Raw genomic sequence first — 14,025 nt, 5'->3', positions numbered from 1 at the left:
CATTTGATCTCCAGCTTCTCAAAACTTGCTGTATTCATAGCCTTCCCCATCAGCTGAAGCTGATGGCAATTTCAAAAATCCGGTGAAGTCCAAAACCTCAGAATCCTCATTGACCCTTCCTTCCTTCCTTCCTTCCTTCCTTCCTTCCTCCCTCCCTCCCTCCCTCCCTCCCTCCCTCCCTCTCAGGGGTGCTCAACCTCTGATCTACATCCCCAGCCCAATTTCGTATTTTATTTACAGACAGGGTTTCACTGAGTTGCTTAATGCCTCTCGGAGACTGAGACTGGCTTTGAACTTGTGATCCTCCTGCCTTAGCCTACCATGCCACTGGGATTACAGGTTTACACCTCAACGGCCAGCATTGCTCCTTTCTTAATCTCACTTCTCACTTGCAATCAAATAGGAAATTTTATCTTGAGAAGATATCCAACCTCATCACTTCCACTGCTTCCACCTTGATCTAAGCCACCATCATCTCTCAGTGGGGATATAGCAACAGCCTCTCAGTTGGTCTCCTTGAGTCTCTCCTGCTCCTACAGACTCCTCTCTACACAGTAGCCAGAATGGGTCTTTTCTCCCAGGAGGCCTCAAGGGACTCATCTGATCAATGTCCTGTAATGTTCCAATTTGTCTCAGAATAAAAGCCAAACTCTTTAGTGTGACCTACCATTCCTCAGTGGGTCGATCACATACAGTCTCTGATTTTATTGCTTTCTCTACCTGCTGTAAGAGATGTCTTACTTTGGAGCCTTTCTGATGCCCTCTTCCTCTGTAGTTGGCTCTTCCCCCAGAAGCCCTTGTGGCTCACGCTTTACCCTCCTTGAACTTTTTGCTCAAAGTTAATCACCTAAACAGTAAGGCCTATCCTTATTAACTGTTTCAAATTTTAATCTCCTCTGCCCCCACCCCTAAATCCTGGTACCCCCTCATTCCTCACTTTTGTGATACTGGGGATTGAACTTAGGGCACTTAACCAACTGAGCCACATCCCCAGTCCTTTATATTTTTTATTTTAAGACAGGATTTTTTTTTAGTTGTATATGGACACAATATCTTTTATTTATTTATTTATTTATATGTGGTGCTGAGGATCGAACCTAGTACCTCACACATGTGAGGCATGAGCTACAGCCCCAGACCATGAGACAGGATCTTAGTAAGTTGCTTAGAGCCTTGCTAAATTGCTGACGCTGGCCTTGAACTTGGTATCCTCCTGCCTCAGCCTCCCAAGTTGCTGGGATTACAGGTGTGCACCACCATGCCCAATTCATACTACTTATCATTTCCTAATATATAAGTTTTATTTGTTGTTATTTTTGGAGCTGGAGATCCCATCCTGGCCCTCAGGTTTGCTAGGTAAGCACTCTACCTCTAAATTGAATCCCCAGACCCCATATAAATTTTAAATTTTGTTTGTTGACAGTCTTTCTCCTCCTCTACCAATTCCCAAAATAGAATGAAAGAGAGAGATGTTTGTTTTGTTCACTTTTACATCTCAAGAACTTATAAAAAGAGACTAGCCTGTAGTTGATGCCTATAAAATAAAGGATTTAACATTTTTTAATCACAGCACAATATATATGTATGTAATAAATATGTATGAATTTTCACAAACTAAGCAGAACATGTGATCACAAAAACAGAATCTTAACTAGCACCCCATCTCAGAAGCTGCCCTGGAACTTCTGCTTGTTAGTACCCTCTCCCAAGGCTAATTACTATCCCAACTACATATAATATACCTGAATTTTACCTTTCTTATATTTTATACAAACTATACAGTAAGGATTCCTCTTGCTCAACACTGTATATATAATATTCATTCATGTTGTTGTGTGCAGTTGTAGCTTCTTAATTCTTATTGCTGGGTGGTAATAGTACATGGTATGAGTATAACGCTATTTATCCTGAATGAATGAATTATTTAAGCCCCAGGGTTGTTGTGAAAATTAAATGAATTAATACATGGAAAGTATTTAGAATAGTATCCTGTACATAGTAGGTGCTCAATAAAGGTTAGCTATGAATTTCATTACAGTTAGATACGTATTAACTTATTCAATGATTAAGTTTTGGTCATGAAGCAATGATCTCTATATCATCTGAAGTCGTATACAGTCACTGCAGCTCTATAGGAATTACCTACCTGGATGCCTTCCTGGCTTCCCCACTGGGAAGAGCCACTATGAAAGGCTTAGTGGTCCAGTACATGCTCAGTATGTGAATTAAACTGGGATAATCAGATTCTCATTATCAAGGGACTTAAGAAACATGAGGTTAGGAATGTAGCTCAGTGTTACAGTGCTTGTCCAGCATGCAGGAAGCCCTGGGCTTGACGAACCCCTTCACTGGCCAACCAACTGTGCGCCAAAAAAAAAAAAAAAAGGCTGGGGTGGGGCGGGGGTGAGAAAGATATCTGAAATACTGTCCAAAGAGTGAGGGTTGTTAGAGTTGACTCATCTGGATACCTTGGAGGAGGAAAGGTCTGGCCTCATCAAATACTATGAAGCTCTTAGGCTCCTACCTTCCCTGGATTTGACTGTTCACCCCTTTCTTCAACTCAAGAGATCCTGTGTCTCCATTATCTGCCCCCTTTTCTTTCTTTCCATGTTTTTATTGGTGCATTATAGTTGTATATAGTAGCGGGATTTGTTGTTACATATTCAGACATGCTCACAATGATAAACTGGGTTTCTATAGCTTTTCCCCAATAGGAGGATCTCAATGACTCATTTAACTCTTAAGTTATCAGAACTTATAGTATTGTAAATCCTTTACTTCATTTAATGACATCAGTTCTTTCATTCATTCATTCATTCAAGTTTTAAACATTAAGGGCTTGTGATATGCCAGGCAAGATATATTATCCCCATTTTCAGATAAAAACCTCAGAGAGGCTGAGAGATTTGTCAAGGTCAGAAAACTATAGTAGTGGAGAACGTTAGTTCAAAGTAATCCTCATTCTTTTGTGAAAGTTACCATGGACTTGTGCCAAATAAACAGATTTTTAAAAATAGCCTACCTAAATTTCTTCAGGTCACAACTGTCTTATACATCTGGAATCCCCCTTGGTGCACAGAGCCATCTGTTGTAGTAGATACTACAATTTTTTATTTATTTTAATTTTTTGCAGTACTGAAGATTGAACCTGGAGTACTCTGTCACTGAGCTATATTCCCAGCCCTTTTTATTTTGGTTTTGGTACTTGGGATTAAATCCAGGGACACTTTATCACCAACCTACATCTCCAGTACTTTTAATTTTTTATTTTGAGACAGGATCTCATTAAGTTGCTGAGGGTCTCACTAAGTTGCTGAGGCTGGCCTTGAACTTGTAATCTTCCTGCCTTAGCCTCCTGAATTGACTACAGGTGTGTTCCACTATGCCAGGACTTTTTATTTTTGCCTAGAGTGGTCATGAATTTGCTATCCTCCTGCCCCTGCCTCTCAAATAGCTGGGCTTGAAGGTGTGTGCCACCACACATAGCTACAGAATTGTTGATAGATTGTTTATTTGAACAAGTCCTTGCTGTCTTTCCCTGGAAGATATATCATCTCTCTTTCCCAAGCCCAGGGGGAGAAAAATCCCCAAAATAAAAACCATACAGACTTGATCTGGAAGGGAAGGATAATTTATTTCGTTTGACTGGCTCACAATTTTGGTTTTTTGTTTTGTTTTGTTTTTTCATGTTGGGATCATTAGAAGCCCCTTCAATCTCGCTGTGGACATGCACATGTGTGTACACACACATAACACACACACACACATACACACAAATTAGGGCAATTCAGAGATAGCCTTCTTGGCTGGGGGACCCGTTGGCTTTTCCTGTTCTCTTGCTTTCTCCTCATACATTAAGATCCTGGAAGAGACACAGGTATCAAGGAACACTTTTTTCAAGGGAACAAATCTTAGGCTGCTGTGAGTGTCTCAAGGGGACGGGGTTGTGAGGGTGGGAGGAGGAAGAATGAGAGCAGAGGTGGCAGTGCTAGGAGCTATGCAGAGGAATAGGGATGGGAAGAGGACCTTGGAAGAGTCCCTGTCACAATGGAAAAGTGGATGCTGAGTAATGTATAGCAGTTGAGGCTGGGGATAAGAGTAGGGCTGGGGGTGGACAAGAAAATGGTAAATATAGGGGAAGTTGGAAATGGACTCTTACATTTTTAAGATGGCGGATCTCTTGCCCAGCATCATTCTGAGAAAGTCAGGATAGCTGAATGTCTCCCCAGAGCCACTTGACACCTCTCTAATTAATTTCTTAAGCTCTAGGTGGGTCTTGGGGATCCCAAGTTTCTCTAGCATTTGCTTCAAGGACATGATATCTGGAGGGAGAGGATCAGGATGTGGAGAAGAAAGGGAATCCCTCTCTCTCTCTGCCTCCTTTCCCACCTCCAAATTCTCATTCTCCGTCCTCTTACTCTGGTAGGTAGACTCTCCCCCAAAGCCACAGGGAACAGAATAAGTGGAAGAGTTTTTCATCTGCCTAGGCCTGCACACTCCCCCAAATCACCCTTTTCTTACCAATATCTCCATTTCCGTTCAGGTCAAACTCCATATATTTTTCTGAATGAGGGAAGAAAGCAGATAGGGTAAGCCCTGGTTGTAGGGTCCAGGGAAGGGGATTGAGAAAGAGGTGGCTGACCAGCTGAGAAAGAAGATGTGGAAGAAGGAGGAGGGGCAGGCGGAGGAAGTAGGGTTGAAGGGTTGAGAAGCCCTGTTAAAGTGGAGGGAATTAGAGGGGTGCTAAGAGGGGCAAGCCAGGGAAAGGGACTCCAATGTGGGAGGGGAACAATCAAGGTAGGTTCTCCTTTTCCTACAACAAAGTCAATTCTGCGTTTTCATTGTCCCCTCTGGGTTCTTGTAGAAATCCTACCCCCAAGCCTACCAGGCCCCTTTCCACCCTAACAGTTTCCCCCTCACTCTTGAAGGCTTCCAGTTTGGAGGGTAGATCCTCATCAGTGCTGTATTTGGGATCCTCCAGGAATTGCTGTTGGGGAAAGGTAACAGCAGGATTGGCTCCCTCTGCCCCAGGGCTCCATCCCCCAGGCTCTGCCTCCTCAGGTCTTCCTTTTACCTTGTTGATCTCATTCAGTCTCTCTTCCTGCTGGGCCTTCAGTAGTCCAAAAGCTTTACCTCCTGAGGAATACAAAGATTGATCAACCCTCACCCCTCCCTTACTCTCCGCACCCCCACACCCAGCCCAGAGTCACCCACAATTCTGTCCTGGAGCTCTCCCCTCCTTCCGCCTGCCCTAACCTAGCTCCCTGGCCCAGGGCTGCCCACCTCCTTGTTCCCATTGCAAGCTCCAGCCTTTATACCTCCCTACCCTGTAAATCCCTGGTTTGGCTCATAGCTCAGCAGATGCCCGTGGCAGGTGGCAGGTGGCAGGTGGCAGTAGGGAGAGAGAACCAGACTGGCTCTGTCTGTTAGTCTGCCGGCTCTTCTCTCCCACCAGTCTCCCCTGAGGCCTCCCTCCCAAACTTCCCCTTTCTCCTCATTCCCCTCTTTGCTACCTCTTAGATCTCACTTCCCCATCAACTTCTGCTGACACCAGCACCCCAGGAAGAAGGGGGAGTAGGCATAAAAAGGACATGAAAAAAGAACATTCTATAAACTCCTTTTGTGTGTGTGTATATGTGTGTGGCAGTGGGGATTGAACCCAGGGATATCTACATCCATAGCCCTTTTTTTTTTGGAGGTGGGTACTGGGGACTGAGCCACACCCCCAGCCCTATTTTGTATTTTATTTAGAGACAGGGTCTCACTGAGTTGCTTAGCGCCTTGCCATTGCTGAGGCTGGTCTTGTGATCCTCCTGTCTAGCCTCTGGAGCCTCTGGGATTTCAGGCATTCACTACTATGCCTGGCCCATAGCCCTTTTTATTTTTAATTTTGAGACAGGTTTTGCCAAGTTGTTGAGGCTAGCCTTAAATTTGCAATCCTCCTGCCTAGCCTCCTGAGTAACTAGGATTACAGAGTAGTGGGATTACAGATACGTGCCATCATTCCTGGCTTCTTCTTCTTCTTCTTTTGGGCTTAAGTGATCTTCCTATTTTAGCTTCCTAAGTAGATGGGACTACAGGTACTCTACTTTGCTCAATTCCACTCCTGTGTATGCTGGGGATTAAACCCAGGGTTTCATACCTGCTAAGCAAGTACACTACCACAGAGCTACATCCAAACCTTTTTATTTTATTTCAGACAGTTTTTAAATTTGTCTCACTAAGTTGCCCAGTCTGGCCTCAAACTTGTGATCCTATTACTTCTGCCTCATGAGCATGTTAGATTACAGATGTATTGAAATAATTTTTTGGGGGGGTGCTTTTTTTGTTTCTAAGTTTTTTTTTCCATTACTGGGGATCCAACTCAGGTCCTCCTCGATCATGCTAGTCAAATGCTCTACCACTGAGTTATATCCCTTATGCAAAGAAATATTTTGATAAGCTATTGAAGATATGGGGGAAGGACAGTAAGATCCCAGGGCATTTATTATCAGGAATAAACAAATATTTCCCTTGAATAAGTCATGATATTCAGATAACTATAAAGTTTTGAACTTTGTTAGGTTTCATTAGTCTGGGCACATGGGTTAGGATAGGGAGCCAAGGGAGGGCTGGCTGAATTTTTCTGCATTGTGGATGGGAGAAGACTCTGAAATCCATGGACAATCCAGGAAGGTGGTGAGATAGATACAGGGCCTAGCAATAGAGGGAACCCTCACTCCTGGCAGTTCTAGAGGGGCACTTGGAAACATGGAAATGCCTAATGGAGGATTTAATTTATTTGCTTTAGGATGTGCAATGTCACCTCATCTTGTCTTCTTTGAAATCCTTGTTAAAATGTAAAGAGTTCAGGACTTGAAGAGTTCAGAACTTTGTAGTACTGGGGATTGAGCTCAGGGTGACTCTACCACAGAGCCATATCCCCAGCCCTTTTTATTTTTATTTTTTCAGACAGGGCCTCACTAAGCTGCTAAGGCTGGCCTTGAACCTGGGATCCTTCTGCTTCTCAGCCTTCCTAGCCACTGAGAGATTACAGGTGTGCACCCAGTGGAATTCAAGAATTTAAATAGATACTCAGCGAAACTGAAAGTGGTTCTCAAACTGCAGAGAAGCTGACATCACAAGCACCAGCTTGCACACCCCCCGACCCCACCCCGTGTATGTGTGTGTGTGTGTTTTAAGGGTGCTGGTCACCATGGATTCAGCAGAGTGTGTGAGTACTTTCTAATAAATGCCCTCCCTAGGCATAGCCTTTCTCCCTTTTCTACTCTTCACTTCACTTTCAGGAAAGTGAGGAGACAGCATCCCCCTCACTGAGTCCTCCTTGTCCAAAGTCCTTGCCCTGGGCCCCACCACCCTGTCCCAGTACTGATGTAGACCCCTTTCCTTCTGCTGTCTTCTCAGCTACTTCTGCTTCATAGCTGAGTTTTCACTTCTCACTGCCTCTTCCTGACTGAGATGGGGTGGGGATGCCGGGGTGGACTCTTGACTTCTTGAGTTCCCTTTGTAGCAGCTTCAGAGAGACTCAGCCCCTGCCCTCCCAGTGCTCTCTCTGCCCGCTTGGGGCAATTTGCTTCTCTATTCATGCATTTATTCAAACATGTATTGAGTGCCTGCCTATTATATGCCATGCATGCTTCCAGGGCTGATGAACCAAACAAATGAAAACTCTTGTCCTCATAGTCAGTCAAATTGGGGAAGGAAAACAATAAGTATAAAGAAGTATATTAAAGGTGAAGGAGGAGGGGCTGGGGATGTGGCTCAAGCGGTAGCACGCTAGCCTGGCATGCGGGCGGCCCGGGTTCGATCCTCAGCACCACATACAAACAAAGATGTTGTGTTCGCCAAAAACTAAAAAATAAATAAATAAATATTTTAAAAAAAGGTGAAGGAGGAAAAGTAGGGACGGAGGATAAAAATGCCATGTGTAGAGTGCAGTTTTGAATAGAGTAAGCAGTGAAGTTTTCTCTGAGAAAGTGATATTTAAGCAGATTTCAAAGAGGTGAGGGAACAAGTTGTGTGGCTTTAAGAGTAAAAAGGAAAAATACACTATTTATCTTTTTTTTTTAAATATTCATTTTTAGTTTTAGGTGGACACAATATCTTTTTTTTTTTTTACATGGTGCTGAGAATCGAACCCAGTGCTTCACACATGCTAGGCAAGCACACTACCGCTTGAGCCATATCCCCAGCCCTACACAATTTATCTTGTTGTTCATAACACTTCATGTGGGATTCCCCCAACACCAACCAATTCTCCAACTCTTTGTTGGATACTTTGGTGTCCTACAATTTAATTCAGTTCTGATACTATCTACCAATCCCACAAGTCAAAGGGCTTCATCCCATAAGACCCCTCACCCCCAGTTAGGATGCTAATTACAAGTTTCCACCTCTTTTTTTTGGGGGGGGTGCTGGGGATTGAACTCAGGGGCTCTCACCACTGACACACATCCCCAGCCCTATTTTGTATTTTATTTAGAGACAGAGTCTCACAGAGTTGCTTAACACCTCGCTTTTGCTGAACTTGCGATACTCCTGCCTCAGCGTCTCAAGCCTCTGGGAATACAGGCATGGGCCACTGTGCCCAACACAAGTTTCCACCTCTTATACTTCTGGCCAGTCAGCTACAAACTAGAGGAGGGTATGATCCGCTCCTTGAGTTCAATAATTTGCTAGAATGGCTCACAGAACTCAGGGAAACACTTTATTTATGTTTACTGATTTGTTATAAAGGATACAACTCAGGACATAGAAGAGATGCATAGGGCAGGTACTGGGAGAGGAGTAGGGAGCTTCCATGTCCTCCCTGGGCATGCCACATTCCCATCACTTCCATGTGTTCCCCAACCTGGCAGCTCTCTGAACCCCATCCTTTTGAGTATTTATGGAGGCTTCATCACACAGACAAGACTGATTAAAACACAGCCATTGGTGGGAGGGAGGGCCGAAAGCCCCCACCCCCTACCACTGGGGACTGAACCCAGGGCACTCTACCACTAAACTATATCCCCAGGCCTTTTTAATTTTTTCTCAGATCTTTTTTTTTTTTTTAAACCAGAGATTGAACTCAGAAGCACTCGACCACTGAACCACATCCTCAGCCCTAGTTTGTATTTTATTTAGAGACAGGGTCTCACTGAGTTGCTTAGTGCCTTGCCAGCCTCCCAAGCTGTTGGGATTACAGGTGTGCACAACCATGCCCAGCTCTCAGATCTTTATACACACACACACACATATTAATTGTTTATATTTATTTATTTATTTATATGTGGTGCTGAGAATTGAAACCAGTGCCTCACACATGCTAGGCAAGTGCTCTACCACTCAGCCACAACCCCAACCCATTTTTCTCAGTTCTTTCTAAAAGTTTTATTTTGAGACTGGCCATGAACTTGTGATCCTCCTGCCTCAGCTGAATTGCTTAGGGCTCACTAAATTGCTGAGGCTGGCTTTGAACTTGCAATCCTCCTGCCTCAGGCTCACAAAGCACGGAGATTAAAGGCATGCGCCACTGCACCCAGCTCAACAATAGATTTTTTCATGTGTCTCTGTTGCTTCTAATATACACTCAAATTTGAGAGCAGATATCCTGAAGAAATAGAGCAGTTCCTGAGCTTGCAGGGCTTTCCAGGTATTGCCTGAAGGTACTAACATAGCTTAAGGACCTGTCATTGGGTGCTGGGGCTGCTCAGGAGTAGGGACAGAATGCTGACTTAGTTCCAAAAAGGGAACCACTGGAATCCTATGTGAATAGAGCTACTTTGTCAGTGCCCTGTGTTGCTAAGGGCCCTTGTTATGATTCTGTGCTCTCCAGGGGACTGCTATTTAAAGTTAGGTTCCATAGAGTGTGCCTACAAGAAGAGAATGCACTGGAAGGGAACACACTAGCTTGGAGTAACCATCCCCCTGGCTGTCTCCCCACAAGGTCACCTCAGGCATACCTAAACCTCAATTAAGGACAATACTCCTCTCTAGACCCTACCTCAGGAACAGTTCTTACGACTGTCTTCTGGGTTTCAGTAGCCCAGAAGAGAGATTTCACATGAGCTGTGAAACTGTCCTATGTCTGTGTTTTGCTTTGTCAAAGACCACTTCACAGTTTAAAGATCTTATTCAAGCTAAGCAACAACATCTTTTGTACTGATATGTCTTTATTAAATTTAAACTTCAACTTTCCTGGGTTTCAAATGTTATCTTTTATTTAATATGGCAATAAAGAAGTACATGATTTATTCTATTGCAAGTTTGCAGGGTTTTATTAATATTTTGGTAAGTGGAATGCAATTCACTGGGTCTATTTTGGTTTCAATATTATATATTTTGTGTTTTACTAGAATGCCAAAGGGATGTGTGGCACCAAATAAGTCAGAACCCCTGTTGGAACTTCCCTCTCTTTTCCTTCCTTTGGGCCAGGGTAGCACTATCCCTTGCATTTCCCAGCAGTCACCCACACCTTTGTAAATAAAATGTCTTCTTCCAATTGTCCTAATTTGTGGGTGCTGTTTCCTGTGGAACCCTGATTGACACAGTGCTTGTGTGTATCTGGAGGGAGAACAAGGGGCTGGGAAGAAATAGATCTCTGCAGTGCAGTTTCTTGTTGTAAATGAACAAAAGGATATCCTGATGTCTGTAGCACTGCTGGAGTGTGGTTACTGAGCAGCTGTTCTTGAAGTAGGAAAATAAGTCAGGGTTCAGAGCCTTCAGGGCACAGCCTGTAGAACCCAAACCAGTTCACCTGCTGCCATTGCCAGAAGCTTTTCCTTGTCTACAAAGTCTCCATGTAGGGCTTTGAGAGGAATGTGACAGCAGTTTATTTCTAAATCTCCCCCTTGTTTCCTGGAATCCATATAGAGCAATGAAGAGAATGGACACACACACACACACACACACACACACCATTTTCAGTAAAGCTGAGAAGCACAGAAGCTACAAATTCCAAATTATGTATATGTGTGTCTAAAATCCAAGTTGGGCAGGCAGTTCCCAACAGCGCGGCAGAGAAGAGCTGCACTGAAGGGTCCTGGTGACTTCAGTATTGGCAAATACCTACTCATTCCTGGGAGGAAAGGCTTCACCCTCAGAAGGAAAAATCGAGAGCAGGGTTGCTAGAATAGAGGAAAGACTGGGGTAGGTGGAGAGAGAATGATTAAAATGCCCAGAGGGACCCAGAAATGGCAGATCTCAGAACATGCTAGCAAAATTCTTTGAATACAGAGTGAAAATCCTTCACAGAGTGCATCTTTTTAGGTGTATGGGGTGATAACAGTCTGTGGGAGCTGCTGTGAAACACAGAAGCATGGAAAGGTTTGCAGAAGCAGAGCAAGTACTGGCTATACAAAGGTGCCAGGTTTTAAGGAAATAAACTCATTATTGTAGCAAAAGAGTCTTTGAATTTGTAAACCAGGAAAGCTGTTCTGAATCCTCTCCTACCCTTTACAAGGCCCTCCTGTTAATCATTCAGAAAAATCTACCATTTAAGTATGAGTAGCAAAAAGAAATGACTAAAACTTCTGTACAACTAATCAGGAGAGCCTAGTGCGGTGGTGCACACCCGTAATCTCAGCGACTTTGGAAGGTGAGGCAGGAGGACTGCAAGTTTGAGGCCAGCCTCAGCAACTTAGCGAGGCCCTGTTTCAAAATAAAAAATAAAAAGGACTGGAGATGGGCTCAGAGTTTAAATACCCTGGCTTCAATCCCCAATACCCCCCCCCCCCAAAAAAAAAGGGGGGGAGAAAAAAAAAAGAGCAATGAAACTTATCAGAAATGTAGTGCTAAAAGCAGATGGAAATTCAGTCCAAAATTCCATCATGAACAGAAAAACAAAACTTATCATCTTAGCAATGCAAGCAGGCCACACATCAGAAATACAACTACTCAGAGAAGAGACTACAGGTAACAGGAGACTATGAATGGGAGCAGGAGGCAAGAAACAGCAGAAAAATACAAAGCCATTTCAAAAAGAAACATTTTTTCCACATACTAGGCAAGCATTCTACCCCTGAGCTACATCGCCAGTACGTCTGTCCCTTCCTTCTTTTTTTTATCCATCTCATTTGTAGATGGACAAAATTCCTTTATTTTATTTGTTTATTGTTTTAACTATTTTTTAATATTTATTTTTTAGGTGTAGATGGACACAATACAATGCCTTTATTTATTTATTTATTTTTATGTGGTGCTGAGGATCAAACCTGGGTCCCACCTGTGCTAGGTGAGCCGCTCTACCTCTGAGCCACAATCCCAGCCTATTTGTTTATTTTTATGAGGTGCTGAGGATCGAACCCATTGCCTCGTGCATGCTAAGCTAACACTGCCACTGAACTACAGCCCCAGTCCTACATCCCACATTTTTAATAGGCAGTATTATCTCTGTCATTCAATTCAAAATTCAAAATATTTTAAATTCTACTATAATATTTTCTCTAAACAGATATTTTCTCTAAAGAGAGATATTTTCTCTAGACAGAAAATATTAAATGCATTTAAATTATTAAAATATTAAAAGCATTTAAATTATTTAGAATGGGATTTTATTTTATTGTGGTGCTGGGGGTCCAACTCAGAGCCTTACTCATGCTAGGCAAGCACTCTACCACTAAGCCACATCCTCAGTCTTGGAAGTAGATAACTTCAAAGATAGCTTATTTTATTTTATTATTATGTGTGTGTGTGTGTGTGTGCGCACGCATGCACATGCTCACTGGCCCTGCTAGAGACTGAACCCAGGGCTGCTCTACCACCTTTTTTATTTTATTTTTTTTTATCCTGAGGGCATTGCTAAATTGTCCATATAGGCCTTAAATTTTTTGATTTTCTAGCCTCAGCCTCCTGAGTCAATGGGATGACAGCTGAATTTTGAAATTTAAAAACCTACATGAATTGTGCATGGTAGCCCATGCCTATCTTCCCAATGACTTAGGAGGTTAAGGCAGGAGGATCACAAGTTCATGGCCAGCCCCAGCAACTTAGTGAGACTCTGTATCAAAATAGAAAATAAAAAAGGCTGGGATGTGACTCAGTTGTAGAGAAGTGATTTCAATCCCTAGTTCCCCTCCAAAAAGAATTAGAAATGTGTTTTTAAATTTTCCTGACATGTGCCAAGCAGCCTGGTAGAGTCAAGGATGCCTTCTAAGTGGAGGGGCAAAGGGCCCCAGATGGAAGAGATGAGTGTCTCACTGCTGGCCTTGTTCACTCTCTTAACAAGGAGAAATGGGGGAGAAGGAGAGCAAGGAAGATAGGGTCAGAGAAAGTGTGCTAATGAGGAGGGATGGAAGGAAAAACATGGAGAAAGATGGGGAAGCAAAAAGAGGTGTGGAGAGAGATGGGGACTGTGTATGTGTGTGTGAGAGAGAGAGGGGGGGAGAGAGATGGAGGCAGATGCGGGGTGTGGACAGAAAGATGGAGAAGAAACAAGTGATATGAATAAAGGTGGTGAGACAGAAAGAGACATGAGAAATGAGGGAGAGATAAGAATAGGGTGTTTGGCCCACAGAAGTCACTTATTGAAAGCATCACTAAGCCATATGCAATGGCACACACCTATTGTTTTAGCTATTTGAAAGGAGTTTAAGGTCAGTCTATCACAGAGCAAGGCTATCTCTCAAAAAAAAAAAAATAGAAGTAAATATAAATGAACATATCAATAAAAGTGTTGCTGAATAAATGAATGGACTTTGTTGCTCAGCAAAGAAGGAGTGGAAAGACTACCGAGCAGAATGCACATTATTTATCAGAAAAAAAAATTATACTGGTTTCATCCAAGATGACAAAGGCCTTAACCAGCAGTGGGAATGAAGAGGTGGGGAAAGACACCTGATATGTTTCAGAGGCAGCATGGACAGGACTTGAAGATTGTTTGGATGGAGGAACTGAGGGAGAAGGCATAGTAGGATCAATTCCAGGTTTGGGACCTTAAATGCCTGGGTGGATAGCTTCCACTCATTGAGACAGGAATTTTAGGAGGCTGACATGATTTGGGTAGACACTGATGATTTTGAAATGCCTATCGAACATTTAGGAGGA

The 14,025-nt window shown here is 43.2% G+C and overlaps 1 protein-coding gene across 2 annotated transcripts; it reads right to left on the bottom strand.

Moving 5' to 3' along the window:
- Nucleotides 1-3,615: 3,615 nt before the first annotated feature.
- On the bottom strand, nt 3,616-5,492 carry Aif1 (allograft inflammatory factor 1). 2 transcript variants are annotated; one of them, XM_046467861.2, is made up of 6 exons: nt 5,327-5,492; nt 5,075-5,136; nt 4,921-4,987; nt 4,522-4,563; nt 4,160-4,322; nt 3,616-3,862 (listed from the first exon to the last, which is right to left on the bottom strand). In XM_046467861.2, the coding sequence occupies exons 1-6, from the start codon at nt 5,349-5,351 to the stop codon at nt 3,778-3,780; spliced, it is 444 nt and encodes a 147-aa protein (XP_046323817.1). In that variant the 5' UTR covers nt 5,352-5,492; the 3' UTR covers nt 3,616-3,777. The 2 variants fall into 2 exon arrangements, with proteins under 2 accessions (XP_046323817.1, XP_046323818.1); XM_046467862.2 differs by having other exon boundaries at nt 5,319-5,464.
- Nucleotides 5,493-14,025: the final 8,533 nt, after the last annotated feature.

This window comes from Marmota monax, unplaced genomic scaffold, assembly GCF_021218885.2.
Source record: "Marmota monax isolate L192 unplaced genomic scaffold, Marmota_monax_Labrador192_F-V1.1 WCK01_AAM20220418_F8-fsc00404, whole genome shotgun sequence".
NCBI classification, from domain to species: Eukaryota; Metazoa; Chordata; class Mammalia; order Rodentia; family Sciuridae; genus Marmota; species Marmota monax.
This window is presented reverse-complemented; position numbering and strand designations above follow the sequence as displayed.